This window comes from Artemia sp. Qi Xiang Cuo, chromosome 12 (assembly GCF_049724085.1).
Source record: "Artemia sp. Qi Xiang Cuo chromosome 12, ASM4972408v1, whole genome shotgun sequence".
Lineage (NCBI taxonomy): Eukaryota > Metazoa > Arthropoda > Branchiopoda > Anostraca > Artemiidae > Artemia > Artemia sp. Qi Xiang Cuo.
In genome coordinates, this window is record NC_142805.1 from 58,591,810 (window position 1) to 58,612,763 (window position 20,954).

Below are 20,954 nucleotides of genomic sequence, written 5' to 3' on the forward strand. Positions count from 1 at the left end.
TATATTGTGTCGCTAGACGCTAGATGGCGGGCATTGACAGTTCTTTGTCGACGCTAGCGCCAGTTTCCACTCTTATAAGTTACCCATACTCTTTGCTTGTCAGTAGAATTTAACTTGAAAAATCAGATGGCATAGTATGTTTCCTCAGTTTTAATATTCGTCTTTCGAAACTTAGTACATATTCATATCTTCGAAACGCCTTCTTACAGTTTTAACCACTGTATACCGTGGCGTCTTCTTTTTCCAAATATGATACACATTTCATACCACGCGTACTTGCTCTGAGCAAATACCTCTTAGTTTAGTTGCTAGTGGTTGGACAAAAAAATTTTTCCATAGGCTTCTCGTGATGTGTACATTGGAATCGCACGTGTGCAAAGGCGAACTATTAATCTTGTGTGGTTTTAAATGTATTTCACTTCTTTTTTTTTTACGGAGAGTATAGCCTTTGTCGATACTGTATTATATTCTCTCTACTGTGGTTTCAACAATATGACAACAACATCGTAGTAAAAGAAGTTCTTTTTTTATAAGCTCCTACTTCAGGATTCAGAATTACGTCTTGAGTTGTCACAGAAAAGAATAGTGATACATATTGGTTCGTAACGTTGTTAATACTAAGAGCATGCCTAACATAACAGAAACGAACTCGCTTCAGTATGTGATTTCATTGCTTGATGATTGGACAAAAATCAATGTGTAAATTGGCTTATTTTAAATTCTTATGAGCCAAAAAGTTAATTCTGATTTTTTTTTTTTTTTTTGCCCAATCGATACAACTTAAACCTCAGAGGTAACGCACCTTTCATTATTTTTCTATTACGAGGCTGAAGAGCAATCAGTGTCAGCCAAAAAACGCCGAGTGGAGCGTGAAACACAAGGGTCGTTTAATTAGAATAGGAAGCTTTTTTAAAAAGTGCTAAAAGCTTTAGCGTAAACAGCAAGGTATTTAGGGGGAGGGCAAGCCCTTCATATAAGGATTAATTTCTGTTCGTTTTGAGTTTTAATTTTGTTCCTTACTTTCAGAACCCTTTCAGTCACCATGTTCTCACATGAGAACATCACAGCTTCGCTTGGTCTTCTTGGACCCTGTAGATGGCAGCGATACTCGAGTATGCGCTCCATAATAATAAGTAATGCGAAAAGACACTGGCGAAGTTTCAAACCGATGATGCTAAATTCTGATTTTTAGCAGTATTTTGAAGTTGTTGCACATCCGTACTCGAAAGAATGGATCTACCAGGTATGTTTTCATGCATTTTTTTTACCAGATTTACCATGAAAATACGCGAAAAAAGGGGTTCATTTGTCCTTTTCAGTTAGTTACCCCATCTATTAAAAAAGTTTAACTCGCTAGTGCGTTGGATAGATGCCGCAGATTTTTCGAAGTAGCGTGTTCTTGGGTAAGGACAGTGTGACTTGATACTAACTTTTCTAGTTCAATAGCAGCATATATGGTACAGTCAGAGGAACATACTTTTGGTAGTATTATTTTAAAACATCAGTTATAACTTTTTCCTGTCAAGTCGATTTTCTGTAAAAGCGACTCACTATCTTCTTTTCCAGGTCCATCCAATGATCGACCACGTCGAGTTCGTCACGCTGACATACTGAATGTCTTGGACGCGATCGACTCAGACCTTTCAGAGTTATCGGACCTACCAAACTCAGATGACGAAGGTGAAGATTGGGCGTCAGTAAATCTATCGCAGCCACACGATACGGATGAAGATTCATTATCGGAAGTTGAGGATGATGAGCCGCTCCTCCCCGCCTCCGAAAAATCGAAAACGCAGACTCGTATGGAAGAATGCGATCTTCTCGAAAGTTATCAACAATGCCGACCCGGCGCCGCCGCCACTTGGTCCCGAGGAGCCTATAGACTACTTCAAAGAATATTTTGATAGTGAATTTTATGAGTTAGCCGCCGAGATGACCAATCTTTAGTCTGTACAGAAAACCGGCTCAAGTTTGGGTACAACAGCCTCTGAAATAAGAAGGTTCATAGGTATTTATATAGCGATGAGTGCTTTTAAATTCCCAAGGTATCGCATGTACTGGGGTAGTCGGACTCGGATACCTCTAATAGCAGACGCCATGAACTTCAATAGGTTTTCGCGTCTCCGAAATTTGTTTCATCTGGTAGATATCCTCTCTAAAGACCCGGAGAACACCGATCGCGTATGGAAGGTTCGTCCGGTTATAGACCGGGTCCTGAAAAAGACAGAAAGCATCGTACCTTCTGAGTATGTATCAGTCGACGAGCAAATGGTGCCGTACACCGGTGCATTGGACATAAAACAGTATATCAGGGGGAAGCCAACACCGTGGGGCATAAAAATCTTTATGCTTTGTAACAGTAACGGCATCATACTCACTTTTGATGTTTACCAGGGTAAGAAAACTATCCTGACGGAAGAGCAGAAGCAGTTCGGACTGGGACCTGGAATGGTACTAGCTCTTGCTGGTCGCGTCCAGCTTCGCCCGCATACGAAAATATTCTTTGACAACTTTTTTACGAGTATTCCGCTCCTTGAAGAGCTTGAACGGACAAGTATGTATGGCACCGGCACGATCAGAGCGACTAGAGTTCTTGGCGCAAAGTTGGAATCTGATACGTCTCTGAAAAAGAAAGGAAGGGGGGCGTTCCACGAGCTCGTGAGTGGAGACGTATGTCTGATCAAGTGGATGGACTGTAGATCGGTGATAGTCGCTTCTAACATGATTGGAAGCGGCAACGTAAAAAACGTGATGAAGTGGTGTAAGAAAACGAAGACAGAGGTACAAGTGACGCAGCCGGAAGCTATTGCGGCTTATAACCTGAGTATGGGTGGGGTTGATAAGCTTGACCAGATGGTATCCTACTATAGGATCCTCATTCGATCAAAAAAATGGACTTTGAGACTCGTATTCCATTTGATCGATCTTGCTGTAGTCAACAGTTGGCTTGAATATGTCGAGATTTGCAAGGCACAGAATATGAGACAAAAGAACATTGTCGATTCGCTCACCTTCCGACTCGACATAGCAGAGACTCTCATTATGTCTGAAGACACTCCTAGAAGAAGAGGCCGACCCAGATCTCTTCCTTCAAGCGAAGAGGAGGAGAGTGATGAAGAAGACTCGGTTGCCGAAAATCGTAGGAAACGAAAACTCAAATTTCGTAGGCCCTGCTCCGCCGTGAAGAAAGATTCCTTTGCTCATTGGCCAGAAAAATTTGCCGCCCAAAACAGGTGTAAAAATGCCCCCTGTATCATGAAGACTAGGTTCATGTGTACCAAGTGCAACGTCCCACTTTGCCTGGAAGAATCGCGAAACTGTTTCGCACAGTTTCACAAACCTAAAGAAACGTAAAAGGATCATTGTCAATTCAGTTTCTCGTTTTTTGTACTATATTTGAAGTCTCAGTTTTTCATTGGTTTTATACTGTATTTGAATAAATTTGGTCACACTGTCCTTGCTCAAGTACATGGTGGAAAAGAAAGAAGACGTTCAGAAAAAAATCTGAAAAAATTCCTGGTAAGTACTTATCCATCACATGGTTGACTTTCGCTACTCTCATAATTTTGACCTTCCAGGCTAAAATTCGTGACTGAAAGGGTTAAGAACAAGTTTTTTTTTATTTAATCATATTTAGAATCCAACCACTCCTTCAGAGAACTGCTGTAATTCCTTCTCCCCACTAAGGCTTTGGCCTCAGATAGAACCAAAGGATTCCTTAACCCCAAAAAATGGTCAATAAATTTGCTATTTTGACATTTAGTCTCTCTACTTAGGACTTGACTTAATATTTAGAAATGACTTTAGTAATGCTTTACTTGACTTTTCAGACCGTTTTCTTAGAAACCATTCCGAAGAGTCAATTTTGACATATGCACAGTTTTTACAATTTCTTATACCCTAGGCAGGGAAATCGCTTTTAACACCTTAAGGGAGTCAGTTTTTGGTTACTGAGTCTCTTTATGCTCAAGATTATGTCCGAATTTCTTTAATTTAACATGAAAGAGTTAGGATAAATGGGTGCTATTGGATTTCCAAACTGCGTCAGAAGGCCCGCCTAGCAAAGAACATGACAGAGAACAGAGGTCTCAATGGCATGCACAATAATCTACTACAGAAATACAGAAAAACCTTTTGTTGATAGGAAAGCCAGTGATCTTGAAGATGCTGCTAAGAAGGGAGACACCTGCTCACTATACAAATGCATCAGTGAGCTGACAGAATAAAATCCTTTCACCGTGAGCCGTTTTATATCTGGAGATGGTCGTGTATTGGATGATGATGACGGTCAACTTTCTGTCTGGGGTAGCCACTTTCAAAGCTTTTGACCGCCGAGGCTGTCGCATATCCAGACCCAGACATGATTTAAGCAGCCATGGCAATACCCAAGGTGACTTCCGACCTCGTATCGCAACCGTATACAGACTCTGAGATCCAAAATGCTGTAAAACGTGTAAATAACAATCGAGCCCCTAGCGTCTGTGGTATTTCTGCAGATATTCTCAAGTAGAGATTTGTGGCTCTAGCTCATCTTCTCAGTTATATGGACGACGGAATGATTACCCAAAGATTGGCATACTGATATCATTTTGTCACTCTGGAAACGAAAGGGCAGTCGTCAAATCTGCTCTAACTATCACGGGATTATGTTTCTCTCCGTTCCCGGAAAGCTTTTCGCTATGCCCCCGCTGGACAGATGCAGATACGTAGTAGCAGAGCTCAGCAAGCCAGGCTCATGTCTGGCAGGTCAAATATGAAGCAAACCATCACTATGTAGCAGTTGATGGAAAAGACGCAAGAGTTTCACCGAAAAGCGTACATCGCAGTTGTAAAATCCAAGACAGCTTTTGATTGTGTAGATCACCATTCGCTCTGGCTGGTAATGAGGGCCACAGGCCTACCCCATAAATATTTCTCAGTTTTTGAAAACCTATATTATTGTACTGAAAACTGCATGTAAGTCAAGGGAAGACTCAGCCCCAAATCCTCAGTGAAGAAGGTCATCCGACAAGGTTGCGCCGCTGCAACCGTGCTCTTCAACTGCGTCACTGACTACATCATGGCTTGCACGACAAGTCGCCTCCGATTAGCTTGGAGGGGGGTGTTACTCCGAATACAGCCTGTGTGCATATATATATATATATATATATATATATATATATATATATATATATATATAAAATATATATATATATATATATATATATATATATATATATATATATATATATATATATATATATATATATATATATATATATATATATATATATATATATATATATATATATATATATATATATATATATATATATATATATATATATATATATATGTACATATACACAGACATACATTTAATACAAATACATCTCATTTTACTATGTCCATAGTTCAACGTTAATCGGATGTTATTCAGGTTTACATATAACATTAAATGCACGTTAATTAGTTTATTGTCCATGGATGATTCAAGGTTTCAGCTCTCCATATGCTTTCAGGCCTCGAAAATTACTCTGCAGATCAACTTGAAGTCAACATCGGGAGCAACTTAATAGATCTGGGTCAAGGGATGGTTCGATCACAAAAGAGATTACATTTCGAATGCCCAAACCGTCCGCAGTTGCTGGGAAGCCGAATAGCATCTGGCTAAAGCCCATAAGGCACCATACTAAAATGCGTATTTACAACGCTTCAGTCAGCACCGTGCTACTGTATGGAGGAGAGACGTAGCCAGCCGTAAAATGTTTCATCAGCGCTCTCGATGTCACTCAGACCAAACATCTTCGAAGAATCAAGGGTACTCATTGGACTTACATGGTTAGCAGCCAGACCCTCCAGTCACGTACTTCAGAAACTTCTTTTTCGACGCAACATTGCACTATCCGCTGATACGGCCAACTCTTCCATATGCCACGTAACCCTCCAGCACGAGTTTTGTTTGACTTCAACCCTACTCTGCACGGATTGAAACATCCCGAAGGACACTCCCTTCTCCCACTAGGTTGAAAGACAAAGCCAACAAACTCCTCGTCCACGCCCACATCCCAGTGGAAAAAGCCGCGAGCCTGGCAAGCGACAGGTCAGCCTGGAGGCGTGGTCTTTTCTCTATGCCGAACCCCTTGCAAGAGTCATAAGTCAGATCAGTTAAGTATGTTTTGAATCTCAACACGCTTCTTTTTTTTTTTTTTTTGCCATTATATTCTAAATGTTCCACGAATTTACTTTTGGGCAACTTAATCAAACAAATTAAGTAGGTTAATATTTAACTTGGCAATACGAGCAAAATTACTTTTTGGGTATAATCCAAAAAATATATAAAATTATATTGTTTAAAATATAAAATAAAAAAATAAAATGCCATGAATTAGACTTACCAATAGAATGCATTAGCCCACTGTCAATATTGGCACTCAATAAGTTAGACATAGCTTGTATTGTAGAGTTCCTTAAAGTGTTTAGTTTTTCAGCAGCGTATCGACCACGCATGTCCTTTTCAAGTTCACTGGCCTCGGTACAGTCATTCAACAAATTCATAAAGAGCGTAAAATACCTAAGAAATAAATAAAAACAAGAACAAAGAATTTTAATAAAACTTAATTTTAATATATAATACAATTAAAAAAAAAAAATGCAATATTCGTTTTTGTCTTGACGAAGAGGGCGATTATTAGACTATATGTTTCGAAACAGATATAAACTAAAATTGGATCCCCCCCCCCCCTATGCATAGATGTTGTATTTTATTTTTTCGTCGGACAGGATCCTCATCTTAAATTTATCAAAAATTGATGTTGTTACTGTGAAAATGCTGTTTGTTAAAATCTATCTAGATTATTCCAAAAGACAAGAATGTTCCTTGAGGATGGTCTAGATTAAAGAAACTGCTTTCTTACCCCTATCCAGAAAAATGTTACCCTTTTGAAATATGTTTTGAATCTTGAACCTGGAAAGGTTAGTAAAACACAAAACATTCCTTCAAATGATGGGACATTAGAGCAGATATTGAAATTTTCATGAAAAACGCCCCTAGTTATGGTAGTTGCGGGCGCCAAATTAACAAATCAGTAAATAACCAAAATCATCGATAAGTCAGGAAAAAATAGCTAAACACCTATGATACCAAACAGCTTGTGAAGATGTAGCTTTACTTGAAAGATGTAAATTTCCATAAAAAATACCTGCATTTGTAGTTATGCAAATTTGGTAGTAGCGGGCGCCAAGATTATTTATGCTTAAATTTTTAGGGATGTTTTAGGGAAGAAATGTGTTGTGTTTAGCTAATTAACCAATAAAAAGTGTTTAACTAATTAGTTTCGCTTATTTATACTAATGAATATAATAAAAATTTCTTAGGTATGATAATACCATACTAAAATCCTAATGAAAATTTGGTAAATAATACACTTTTTAAATAATTTTTAAAAGCCCAGCTTTTGATGTACTGATTGATTTTGTTTTATCATTCATAATCTTTAATTAATATTTGTTTAATTTAATTTTTTCCATTAAAATATTTAAAATAATTTATTGTACAACTAATACTAGTCACTACCCTGAATTCAAATGATCTGGCTCGATGGCGTGTTGCAAATGCCCGAATTTTACGACTGTAAAACTGGCAACACCCTCTGCATGCACCTTGAAATAAAGTAATAAGAATAATAAATTAATGCTAATTAGTAAGATTATTAATAAGGACGGGAGGTGCAGTAAAGATACGAAAAGTAGAAAGCCAAGACGCAGGGTGTCTTCTAGAAGAATAGAAAGATAAGTGTTGCAGCTATAATTAAGATATGGAAGAAAGCGCACTGATAGTGGTTAAGCACGGCTCTGAATCATGGAAACGTCGAAGTAATGAGGATGATATAGGTTACTAGATGTTTCCAAGAGAGATTGTCTGAGAGTACTACAAATTATTCTTTTTAATGATTGCATATCAAAGAATAAGTTGTACGAAAAATGTGGTTTTACCTTACTTTCTAAGGCTATAATGAAAGATTGAAGATTTGAAGTTGAAACGTTTGAAGTTGAAAGTTAGACACAGCTCCATGGTAGTATTTGAAGTTGGATAAAATTGAAGTTGAAATTTGGACACACTTGTTTCAAAATACATTTGCAGGAACATTTTTGTAAATAAAGTTGAATACGTTTGTTGTAATTGAAGTTAGACACACTGAAGATTGAAGTTGAAAACTAGAAAGACTAAAGCTGGACACGTATGAAGTTGAGGTTGGACACATTTGAAGTTGAAAGTTGAATATATTTGATGTAATTTAAGATAGGCACATTGAAGATTAAAGTTGAAAGTTGGAAAGACTGAAATTGGACAACTGAATTGAAGTTGAAATTGGACAACTGAATTGAAGTTGAAAGTCGAACAATCAACTGTTTCCCAGTCTATGGACAAGCTCTGCTTCTAGGGTGGTGCAATTATTATGTTGTAACTTTGATTTAAATAAAGGATTTCCCAACAACAAACGAAAGATGGACATTAATGAAGGAGACGGAAAGAGATAATAAAAAAGAAATAAAGAGAACTAAATTTTCAAGAAGGTAGTAGGTAAAGAATGTGACTTTGAAGAGATTAGGTTAGAGAAATGCCTGTGCAGTTATCATACCGCATATGAAATACCTATATACAAGGGGGGGGGGACCTTTCCCTTCTATGACACTGTTTCAAAGTAGTCCACGGGAAAAACTGAAGAATTGAGTGTAAAATTTTACTTTTTTCGTAATTTGGGAACCTCTTGTAATTTGATCCCTCCCCTCTAGGGGTCAAGCTAGTGCCAAGCCGATCATATCGGGCATCTAACCCAAATCCTTTAAACCTGTAAAGATATTAAGAACCTTGGAATATTAACCTTTATCTGCTGTTCTCTGTTTTATTACTAAAGAAGATCTGGCTTACTTTTGAAATAATTGAGATTTCGCCTCCATAAGATCACCTCTATCTGATTCTTCTGGTTGCAAAGGAAGACCCCGAAGAAGTGCACCCACCGCAACCATGCATGCTCGATCCAGGTCCCTAGAAATAATAACATTAATTGATATAATTATATAAATTAAATAATATGATAGTTAATTTTTTATTAATTAGTTAATATATTAATATAAATTAATTAATTTATATTAATACATTAACTAAGTGAATTTACCGCTTAAGTGAATTACTGCCAGTAAAAACAGGCAAATACGCCTCTAGCAACTGAAAGCAACTGTGCTACTTTTGTGGCACAGGGAATTTATAACTATAACAGAGACGAGCAGTTTGAGAGCAAAGAATGTACTTGACCCTGTTCAGGCAAGGGGAGTTGCGGATACTCGAATGACCCTTTTGTCTACAAATTAGTCTGTAGTTTATACAGATTAATATTAATTAATGTTAAATTAAACTAATATGAAATAAGCAATATCAAATTAATATATTATTTAATATAAATCGATTTCTAGCTTCTATTTTAAAAATAAAAGCTCTCTCTAAGAGCTCCTTATCTCGAAATAAAGGTCTTTTGGTTTCCGGTTGGACGGCATGTTATTGATGTCCCCTTATTTATTATTAATCAATTTTTATCACCTTTTTATTATTTCTTAATCCTATGAATTTGTTGTTATTAGTTTATTAGGTAGAAAAAAAGAAGAACGAAAAAAGAGCCATTTTTTTTTCAAAAAATAAATGGTTTTGTGTTGGACATGTTATATATGTCTTCTTTAGTAATCATTTTTATTTTAAATTTACTACTTATTATTAAGTTAAGATCGCATTTTACTGCAAGTCTTATTTTATTTACATTTATGTAAATAAAATAATTTATTTTATTTACATTTATGTAAATAAAATAATTTATTTTATTTTATTTACATTTTATTTTATTTACATTTTATTTTATTCTTATTTTATTTTATTTACATTTATTTTATTTTATTTACATTTATTTTATTTACTTGTGGGTTGCTGAGTACGGCTCTTGGACATAAAAACGAAACATTCATTTAAGGTTTAAAAAAAATTCAGTGTCTTAAATTTCCTACTGTTTTACTTGTTGTTGTTTTTAAGAGATAAGAGGTTGTCTTTAGAGGTTCAATGGCATAACAAAGACCATGCCCAACACATAATACGCATTTTATATGTGCAAATTTTTCTTTATTATTTGATTGGATGTTAATAAATTGGATGTTGCCAATTATTTGATTGAATGACTTGTAATTATGGAGCATGTTAAACAGTATGAGAGATAGTATGTACAATATAGACTAGTAGATATAAAATGTACGCATTATGCCCTTTCAGAGGCAACGCTGTAGCGTTGCCTATAGTAAAGACCATAAAGCTTCAATGTTTTATTATTTATCTACTTTTTTCCAAAGGGACTTTATATGGAAGGGGTGGTCGTATAAACTTCGGAGGGGGCTCAATTGATGGTATATTAGAAGTCCTATCTTCCTGTTTAAGAGTTTTAAGGAATCAATGGTCAACTGCCCTTCCCCTCACAAACTTTTTTCCCCAAACGCATCTGATCAAATTTTTGAGATAGTCATTTTGTTCAAAATAGACCCAAGATCATATAACGAAAACTCCAGGGTTGACGAAATTCCTCGGAGCCCGGGGCACTTGTTGTAATTTATGCCCCTGGGTCATATAAGGTTTTAATGGAAGGGGTGGTCGTGTGAACTTGAGAGGAGGCTCATTTGATCGGAAATTGAAAGTTCTAGTTCCTTCTTAAAAAGTTAAGAGATCGAAGAGTATTTAGACCCCCCCCCCGACCTCTTCCTCTAAAAGCTTATAAATATAAAACATTATGTAAGCTCGAATGTGTTGCCGATTTGAAAACCAAGGCTTAGATACAAAAGATAGACATTGACATGGAATCTACAAATCCTTTTAATACAAAATTCCTTAAAAAATTTTCCCTTTTTTTTAAATAAGATAATACTTTATTGACAAACAACTATCACAAGCTGAAAAGAACAGCTGAATTCACGTTTGAGATTAAAAGAGAAGTTAAAATCAAAACAAATCATAAGCATAAAGCGAGTCAAAAATCTGGAAACAATTGATAAGAAAAAGGCTTGAAAAAAAAACGTGGGCCAAGAAACAAAATGAAAAGCACAATTCAAACTTGGAATTAAAAAAAAAACTAGACTTGAGGAAACAATAACAATATAAGAAGACAATAGTTATTGTGACGATAATTAATGTACCGACCAAATTACAAAAAAAGAGGAGTCCTATTTAGGTCAGGACAGAGGCCAAGAATTGTTAAACGAGATCGAGGCCGACGGCTTCTGACGGAGTCCGTCGATTTTTGAATGAAAATCAACTAGGTGGTTAGGTTAGGTATGTGATAAAAGCGATGAAACTCTTACGGTACCTCTCGGTAATAGCATGGATTGGTGAAAAAGTTGGGACTGCTGAGGAGGCTAAGCGGGGAAGAAGGAGTCTAGCGGGGTTGTGGAAACCACGGGAAAAGGTCTCTATGCGGGTATTGGAAATAGCTAAAGTCACAAAACGCAAGCAAGTACTATCCCTCCTTCCTTCCTATCCTTCCTTTTAAGGTGGCAAGGAGTGCGGCTTTGAGGAGGAAGAAATATGGGGTTTCACTCTCTTTGTAAATGATCCTTATCGAACGCTTCTGGACCAACTCAATTGTGTTTATAAGTTCAGAAGAAAGATGCGGATGCCAGATTAGACATGCGTATTCCAATAATGGACTGACAAAAGGATACATAAACACGGAGGAAATGCATCCATGGGCAATTAAATTTATTAAGAACCTTAAACAAGGAGGAACCTTAAACAAGGACATTTGCTTGTTTAAAAAAATTTGAAACTTGTATGTCCCAGTTAAGATCATTATAAATTAGTCACCTTATTACTCGACAATTAAGACTAGAAACTACTCAAATTAAAGCAAGGCTTAAAACTTTTTTCTTTCAGCATACACAGCCTCTGTCTTATATTTGAGGCTAAAGGAGAATGGTTACGTGAAACATGTGTTTAGGTTGCAAAATTTAACTACAAAATTTGTGAAGGCTCATCTTTGATCGAAAAAAAAAGAAAAGAATGGGTTAGACACTACCAGATGCTCTCTACTAAAAGAAAGCACCAGCATTTTTCAATTTTCAGAAACTTAGTTTTAAATTTAAGTTCTCAAGCTGGTAAAACTAAGTTTAAGGCAGATAGCAGCTTCTTGTTAATCGACTGCTGAAAATATACAATTGCATATTTTTTAGGAGGATGAATAAAAGAGTTTTTTTCTGAGACATTTCGTATAAAGCCTTAAGAGAATTTCACATTTGGTAAGACATAGAAGCTGAAATTCAAATAGCAACGCTCCGTGGTATCTTTCGCTAGACAAAATCAGCAGTAAATATCATCCCAGCCTTGTAATATCAACTTGCTTTCTAACCAAACGTTGGTTTGCAATACATCTTCTAAAACGAGATTCGTTCCAATCCCTTCTTTTTTTAATACCTCTTAAGCAATCCCCTTGATTGCTACTTACAGCCCACTAAGCTATCCGATACAGCCCACTAAGCTCACTAAGCTCTACTTACAGCCCACTAAGCTAAACGATTTCATCGTATTGCTGGTGACAAAGTTGCAGGTGACGGTTTAGCCCCCCAGTGGTTACTTTCATGATAATTTTGTGCATTTTAGATTTATTAAGTCTTCCGTGCAAAAGTCTTCCTGACAGGAAATCTTTAGTTTTCCAAGAAATTTTCTAGGAAGACAAGAGAATATTGTTTTCAATCAGGTATATTAGTCAAAATTTCTAAGCGACGTCTCTAAGTTAGTTTCGGTTAGACTGAATTTACGTTCTTCTATCAGAAGTTAAATTTAATCCCAGCATAACGCCTTCAAAACGTGAATCTAACAAACAACATTCAATTGTACAAACCTCATGGCATACCTCGTGATGCCAGTTAAATCTCCTGATCCAGGGGGTGCAATCTGATGTGAGTTGCCCATAACCCAGTCTGTTAAGTACTCAACCATCTTGTTCCTAAACTTCATTTCTTGTCGAAAAGCTAAATCATCCCTCCGCTGCATCATTACTTCCACCAGCTGACAAACTTTTGTTTTTGTATGAAGCGCTAAAACTGTTGTATCAAGATGGCGGACGTATCTAGAGGAAGAGAGATATATGTATTTTATATTACAGATACATCAGGCCATAAAGTCCGACAGGTTAAGATTCTTGAGACAAAATTATACTTAATGTATTATTTAGCATGTTTGCAAATTGTGGCAAAACTTTTCTGTGGGGAAAGGCATCTAAGAAACCACAAATATCCTACCCTGTGTTCTGGGATGAATCGACAGTACAGTTTAAGAGTAGAATTAACTAAGCTGAAAGGCATAGATTAAGGAAATTCCGGAGGACCATTTTGTATGGAAAATAACGATGATATGGGCCTCTCTTTAACTCTTTTTATGTTTGAGATACATATTCTGTAAATTTAATAAGCCCGTATCCATTTACCCGGTTTGAACCCCCCCCCCAAAAAAAAATTTTTGACCGAGTTGAAAATTAGTAAAACCTCAGAAAAAATTAGTAAAATTAGTCGAAAACCGAGTCAAAAAGTATTACCCCCCCCCCCCGAACAAAAATCCTGGATCCGCTCTTGAAATTTAACCACTGTTAAAAAAGCAATGAATTATCTTACTATAAGCTTTAATTTTTTTTTCTATTTCTGGTAAAAAAAAAAATAAATACAGGTTTTATATTTAGTACAACGTCAAATTTTAATCCATGATCTAACAAAGTAAATGAAAAAAAAAGAAATCACAAGTTCATCAAAAGCCTGATTAAGAGTTTTATTTAAAAACTGAAAATTTGTGCACCCAATCATCTCTTTGGAAAAAATTTAATAAATTGAAAGAGTTACATCATTTAGCCTGAAATAAAAAGACAAAAAAAGTGTATTGCCCAAGTTGGTATAACAGAATAATTACTCCAAAAAACAAAAACAACAGCACGGTGGTTCTGGTCTTTTGGGGGAGAAAAGTGGTCAAAAACTTTAACAGGTGTAGCTTTTCCAACTTCCTCGGATGGGAATTGCTTCTAATAAATATTGAGGAAATATTGACTTCCCCCGTGTTATATTTTTCAACCCAGATCTTACCTTACAATAGCTAACATCATTCCTTCTATGCTGGTAATACCCAAATATTCGACCGGTGTTTCAAGCTTCACTTCAAGAACATTCTTCATAATGAAGATAACGTGTTCAATAAATTGGGTATTTGCATCCGTGACAATGACCTGACCCTGATGGTCGAAGAACTTGTCCAGTATGGCTTTAATTTGATCAAACAAAATTGGGTACAAAGCAGGCGACATCTCATGTCCAACCAGTTCTTTGACATGTTTTTGAATTTGGGCGCCAAATTTTTCATTCGAACAAACAAGCAATGGCAATATTTGACCAACAAAGCTAAAAAGAATAATAGGTACTTGTCTGTTATAGCGCCTATGTTAAGTTTTTCATCTAAGTAGAATCCGTTTCTCAAACCAATACTAATGAAATATCCCAAGATTATGATGAAAATATAATACTTTATAAGCAAATTTGGGCTATATATTTGCACATTAGGGGATGGGGGTAAAGTATAGCGGGTCTGCATGCAGAATGTGGTAGGTACAATTTATTCGACATATTATGAAGTAAGAATTGTTTTCTAACTTCACACTATCAAAATACTTTACCCCTCCCCTCTAATGTGCAAATATATAGCCCAAATTATATATTTCTCATCTATTCTGTCACTTTTCTTTGTCTTGTCTTACGCTTAGCTGCGATAAACTAACAAAGAAACCGGCTCTACAGTGTGCCAATGGATGAACTTAACAGAGGCGCTATAACAGACAAGTACCGAATAATAATTCTATGAACGAAATACTGACTGAACTTGAACAGGTCTCGTATGTAAGCATAAGCCAAGATTCATATGTAATGCATATTCCCTTAAATGGCGCTCCCTAGCCAAATTTCCATATCATTTCTATCTCCCACATCTTTTCTATTCCATTTAATTTCTATGGTTCCTAATTATTTCTCTATTCCATATAATATCTACATATTATCCGTATCTAACCAGATTTCCATCTCCATAAATGTGTCCGGCTTACAAAACAGTAAACACATATAGAGATCCAATCTGGCTTGGATTTTGGGTAATCAGCCTGGTCTTTTGTGACTCCAAAGGATTCGGTGATTAATACTGATCATCGCCAGGATACTTGGCTACACCACGGTGCAATGGTGGCGATGTTCTTCTTTGAAGACAAAGGATTCCACTTTAAACAGTTCTGTGATAGCTTAGCTAAGAGAGGCTTGTGGATCTTTTAAATGAGTAATAGGTGATGCTAGTTCTATTAGTTCCTGAAAATCCTCTAAAGTCAGAAAAAAACTGTCAAGCCAACAAATGTTATAGTGTGTTTTTTAATTATATTTACTAATTTTATTAATTCCTGGAGAATCTATTAACGTCAGAAAATAAAATATCAACCCTCAAAACTGTCATATTGATCAAGCCTCCTGATTGGCAAAATCTACTATCCTAAATTGTAGTTTTATAAATTATAATTAAGTTTTACTGTTTTTATTAATTATCGTTACTAATTTTATAAATTTCTAGAATCCTTTCAGTAAAAAAAAGTCAAACTGAACAAGCCTCGGACATACAAAATCTACAGACCTTTGTTATCGTTTTATGAATTGTCGTTATGTATTATCATTTCATTAAATTTAAGTTTTTAGTTTTATTAATTCCTGAAAATCTTTTAGTGTACAAAAAACAGGAAAGACAATCAAGCATCCAAATTGTCAAACTCAACAAGCCTCCTGATTGGCTAAATTGACACTCCTAAATTATATTTATATAGGCCTACAATAGTTTGTTTTAGTTGTTGTCACTAGTTTTATTAATTTCTTAATATCCGTCAGTGAAAAAAAAAAAATAAATAAATAAATAAATCAATCATTCAAAGTGCCAAACTGGTCATGCATCCTGATTGGCCAAATTTACACTCCTAATTAGCTTTTTATTAATTATCTTATCTAGTTTTATTAATACCTGAAATCCTTTAATGTAAAAAAAAATAAAAAATAAAACGTCAAGTATCTTAACTGTGATACCTCCGGATTGGCTAAATCTACACACCTAAATTATCTTTTTATTAATTATTGTTACCAGTTTTATTAATACCGGAAATTCCCTTAGTGTAAAAAAAAAAAAAAAAAAAAAAAAAAAAATTGTAAAGCCTTAAAACTGTCAAAGTATGACGAACATGTCTCCTGATTAACCAAATCTACAATCATGTAATTATCATTTAGAGAGCTAAAAGATTGGCTATCACTCTTTTCAACTCAGTCTTAAACTCTGCACATAAACGAGAGCCACATAAAAAGAACGATCTATCTAAACACGTGTCTAGATATAAAATTTAGATAGAATACATGTGAACGCCACTTAGTTCTATTCTGAGAAGCTGAATCTTATTAAATATTGCGCAACTGTTAGAATATTGTAGACTGTAGAATAGTAAATATTGCGCGACTGTTAGAGCCAGTCAAAGAGTTTTAAAAATACACCGAAAAAGGGGTTAAATCACAACTGAAATAAAAACGGGTACCCCTCCTCCCTTGTAAATTACTTTTACAATTGAAATTAAACAAAATTTAAATAATAATACATTCCTGAATAGAGACATGGGTCCGTCCACACTTAACCCTATGTACAAAAATTTAATTGTAAAACATAATTTAATATATTGTAAAATCAGTAGCCAATCAAAGCGAAACCGCGAACAAAAGACATAGAAGACTAGCTGCAAAAAGAGCAAATATTGCAATAAGGAATTGCTCAGATTTTTAATCAATTCAAATAGTTTGAATCAATACCCTTTTTGCCAGTCTTGTCTGAACCTTTGTCAGGTAAGGACGATAACACTCTTTCAGAATTTATTCTAATTTGGTAATTTTAGTCTCAAAACAAAAAAATATAAACGAATCGAAATTAATACGAAGGTTTCATTTTGCTAAGACCATTGAGGTCGATCTAAGGTTTAATGTCCTGCGTATAGTTTTCAACAAGCTCACTAGCAACCTCTATCTTTCAAACTAAAAAAGACTAAGTAAAATCAAAAAAATAAAGTAACATCGACAAATAACTGAGCATAAAGTGTTAACATTAAATAAGTATACTTTGCCTAGTAAAAACTCATGAAAAACGAGAAAAATATAAGTCGGCTAAAACCCTGATGCCCTGCTTCCTTGCCTCCTACAATGCCAAAATCCTATGTTGGAATTCAAAGGCCAAAACTACGTCAAAAATTTTGTGGTGATGGTAATCTTATGGGTAATGAATCTTGACGTCCCTGGGGAGTAGTGGACGTTCCTGGGCAGTGAAAATCCGTCAGCACACCACAAGGAGCAGCACTATCTGGCTTCACGCCAAGGGTGATGGCGGCTAGCCTGCACCAGATGATCGAACTTTTTTTTAAATCGATGTGTTTTTGAGCAAGCAATTTTGTTTTTACTTTGTTTTATATTATATTGCGCTGTGGACGGCGGTTGACTATAGCCAGAATATTCGCTTAGGTTGTATTCACTGTCTTCACAAGTTTCCTTAACTCCTATTAGTTTGCCTCCCCCTTGAACTTCATATATACATGCGTGTTCCTCCTCTTTCGACATGTGATTGGGATCATTTAGAGAGCATAAATAGTGAGACGAAAATTGGGGTCCAGTGGCCGCATAATACAATTTCATGTAGAGTATATCTGACACCACTTTTGTCATGTGGGAAAAAAAAACTATGCACTTCGCCAAGCCAAAATCAACGAGTTACACCATTAAACTGATGAATATTTTTTTTTTTTAGCCCATTAAGTTTGGGCAGTGGGCAACTAATATGTGCTCAGATAAAAATATGAGCAAATTTTTTGGCTAGGACTTTGCTTTAAAAACTAGCACTATCTACTGTGCTATCTACAGCACTAATTGCTGTAGATAGTACAAATCTACAACATTTATAGTATCTGCACGGACAAAATCTAACTTACTTAGTCACTGGACAATATTCTATATTTATTTTTCTTTAGTCCAGTAAGTATTCTGTATTTATTTTTCTCTAAGCCATTAAGTTAAATATTTATTTTTCTTTAGCCCATTGAGTTTGGGCAATGGGCAACTAATATGTGCTCAGATAAAAATATGAGTATATTTTTTGGCTATGACTTTGCTTTAAAAACTAGCAGTATCTACTGTGCTATCTACAGCACTAGATGTTGTAGATAGCACTTAAATTTAGAACATCTAGTTATCTGGCATCGAGAACTCACATACAGACGAAATCTAACTTACTTAGTCACTGGAAAATATTCTATATTTATTTTTCTTTAGCCCAGTAAGTTTGGACAGTGAGCAACTAATATGTTCTCAGTTAAAAATATGAGTATGTTTTTTGGCTAAGACTTTGCTTTAAAAACTAGCCCTATCTACTGTGCTATCTACAGCACTAATTGTTGTAGGTAGCACAAATCTACAACATCTAGAATATCTGACATCAAGAACTCACATACAGACAAAATCTAACTTACTTAGTCACTGGACAATATTGGACATCCTGACTTGAGGTCGACAACATGCTCGATTTCCTCAGTTCTAGGGACGGTGTAGACAAGCTTAGATGAGGTCGAGGCAAGGGAGATCTCCTTTGCAGGCATACGCCACCAAGCGCACACAAAAATCCCGTCATATTTGCCCACTCATTAACCTGGTCCTATTAAAAAGGATTTGTTATATTACAAGATGAGTGTCACAACATTCACAGAACGATATATTTATATTTTAATTTATAGGCATATGACAGATAGATTTATTTATTTTGACAAAAAGGGGTCCTACAAAAACAGGGAAATTTTTTTTTAACGACTCGATAATATGTGGCAAATAAAAAATACTGACAGAAGAGAAACAACTGAGCAAGATCAATTGAAAAAGAACTGAAAGAGAAAGAAAAAAAGAATTGAAAAACAAGAAAGGAGAAGAATATCATTTGCAAAAGAACAAGGCAAAAACAACTGCTACCACTCATGTGTTGAACTTTACAGGCCTATTTTCCTTCAGCATTTGTTTTATACACATTTTATACATGAAACTCAGCTTTATCCATCTACCAAACTACATTTCTGGAATGTACTTGACAGTTTTTTAGATCGAAAAACAGTAAAAACGTTACAGAAACAAGCAAGAATAGAAAAACCATCAATTTTTGAAGCAAGTTTAGATCTTGCTTCAAGGTCAGACCTAAATATATCAATATTTTTCACATAAAATATCTGTTTAGGGGTTTGATAGACAGTGGCTAGTTCCAAAAAACATAATCCCCCCCCCCCACAGTCTCTTGAAATAAATTCCTCAGTGTCGACCTGATCTGTGAAAAATATTTATTCTCTTTAATTTACAAGCCTTTTAATAACAGAATAAAGAGAGAATATTCAATGCAATATCTTGCCTCTTTAAACAGAGCTTAAGCTGCGATGCCTGTTTTAGCAGGCCACAAGTCCGGACCTCGTTAAATCACAGTATTTTACGGTAATTAATCACTGTAATTAACATAAGCTCAATGCCCTTTTGCACTTTACCAATGCGTCAGTTTCTATCAACCTGAAATTAATAAAACCCGAATTCTCTGTCTTGCTTTACCAATCCATAAGTTTCTAAACCTTAGCGCATTAGAAATTTAACAATGTGAAAAATTTAGAATTTAAAAAAATTAATGAGAAATAAAAAAAAAATCTAAATTTAAGACATTGTTTTTGATGATTTTCTTTTTGGTCTTCGCTTCTCAGTCTTATTAACTTCTTTATTTTGCAAAGCTAATGACTGTATTCAAATAGCACCTACACTTAAAAGCGAACAAACTTAAAACTTTATAATACTAAAAAAAAATCAATTTGAGCGGTTCAACAAATTAATTTGAGCGGTTCAACACTTTAAAGATTTAAATTTTGAGCATTTTACAGCTATTGCCTCAAATATATTGTCTGCCGTTCCGCACGTTCCGCTCGGGTGCCGTTCCGCACGAGACCCTTCCGTCATAGTGTACTCTTTTCATGCTGGAGTAAGAATTATAAAAATGCTAACAATAAAAGTTTATCTCGCTTTAGCAAGCCGTCCTGATTAATCAATCAGGCGTTGTAGCGTTGATAGGCAATGTAGCGTTTGTAGCGTTGATTCTAGATGAATCAGTCCTGGATAAAAAAAAGGACGCATAGAATTATTTTCTTAACAATATGCAAAAAGAATAAAAATCATTTAGGTACCTTTCAAAGATATTCACGTAGTCGTAGCAGCGTATATATCATCGCCATTCTTCAATTAAGGGCAGGAGATGCAGATTTTAAAAACATGAAATCAGATTTATTAGACCTTTAGACTTTTTTCGACAAAATGTCCAACTCTAAAGCCAATTTCAAAAATTTATGATAAAGCAAGGACTATTATTCAGAAAATTTATTTGACCAGCTGCTCTATGTGATAATATATTTTTTTCAATTTTTGATCCATCGTCTTATCATCCACACACTTCCAACAGCTCATAGATTTCCCATATTCTTCATTGCATCCTAACTTCAAACCCTTGATAGCTTGTAATATGTTCTGAAACATGCTTCCAGAGTCAGCGCGAAGCTGTCACTCGTTTGGTATCTCTAAAAAGAGCACCAAAGAATTTCTAGTTAACAATTAGTTTCTTTTCTGACCTCCCCGGGAGTTGATGTATCTAGATTGGATCTGGGTGCTTTTTAGAGCATTTTTTATGAGGCATTTCAGTTTTATTCAGTTTTACTGATTGTTTGGTTGGAAATAATGTGCTACTCACCTAACTAGCTTGTCATTTTTATTGGTATAATTCTTTTACTTTTTTTTCTCCCCTGTTC

General features: G+C 35.4%; 1 protein-coding gene across 1 annotated transcript in view; it reads right to left on the bottom strand.

Annotated features, from left to right (window-relative positions):
* Nf1 (neurofibromin 1) overlaps positions 1-20,954 on the bottom strand; it is a 350,626-nt gene that overhangs the window by 129,244 nt on the left and 200,428 nt on the right. Inside the window, 5 exon segments of the mRNA XM_089097671.1 lie at positions 6,378-6,553; positions 8,912-9,028; positions 12,915-13,130; positions 14,131-14,442; positions 18,612-18,793. Of these exon segments, the coding sequence (XP_088953797.1) occupies positions 6,378-6,553; positions 8,912-9,028; positions 12,915-13,130; positions 14,131-14,442; positions 18,612-18,793 (1,003 nt within the window).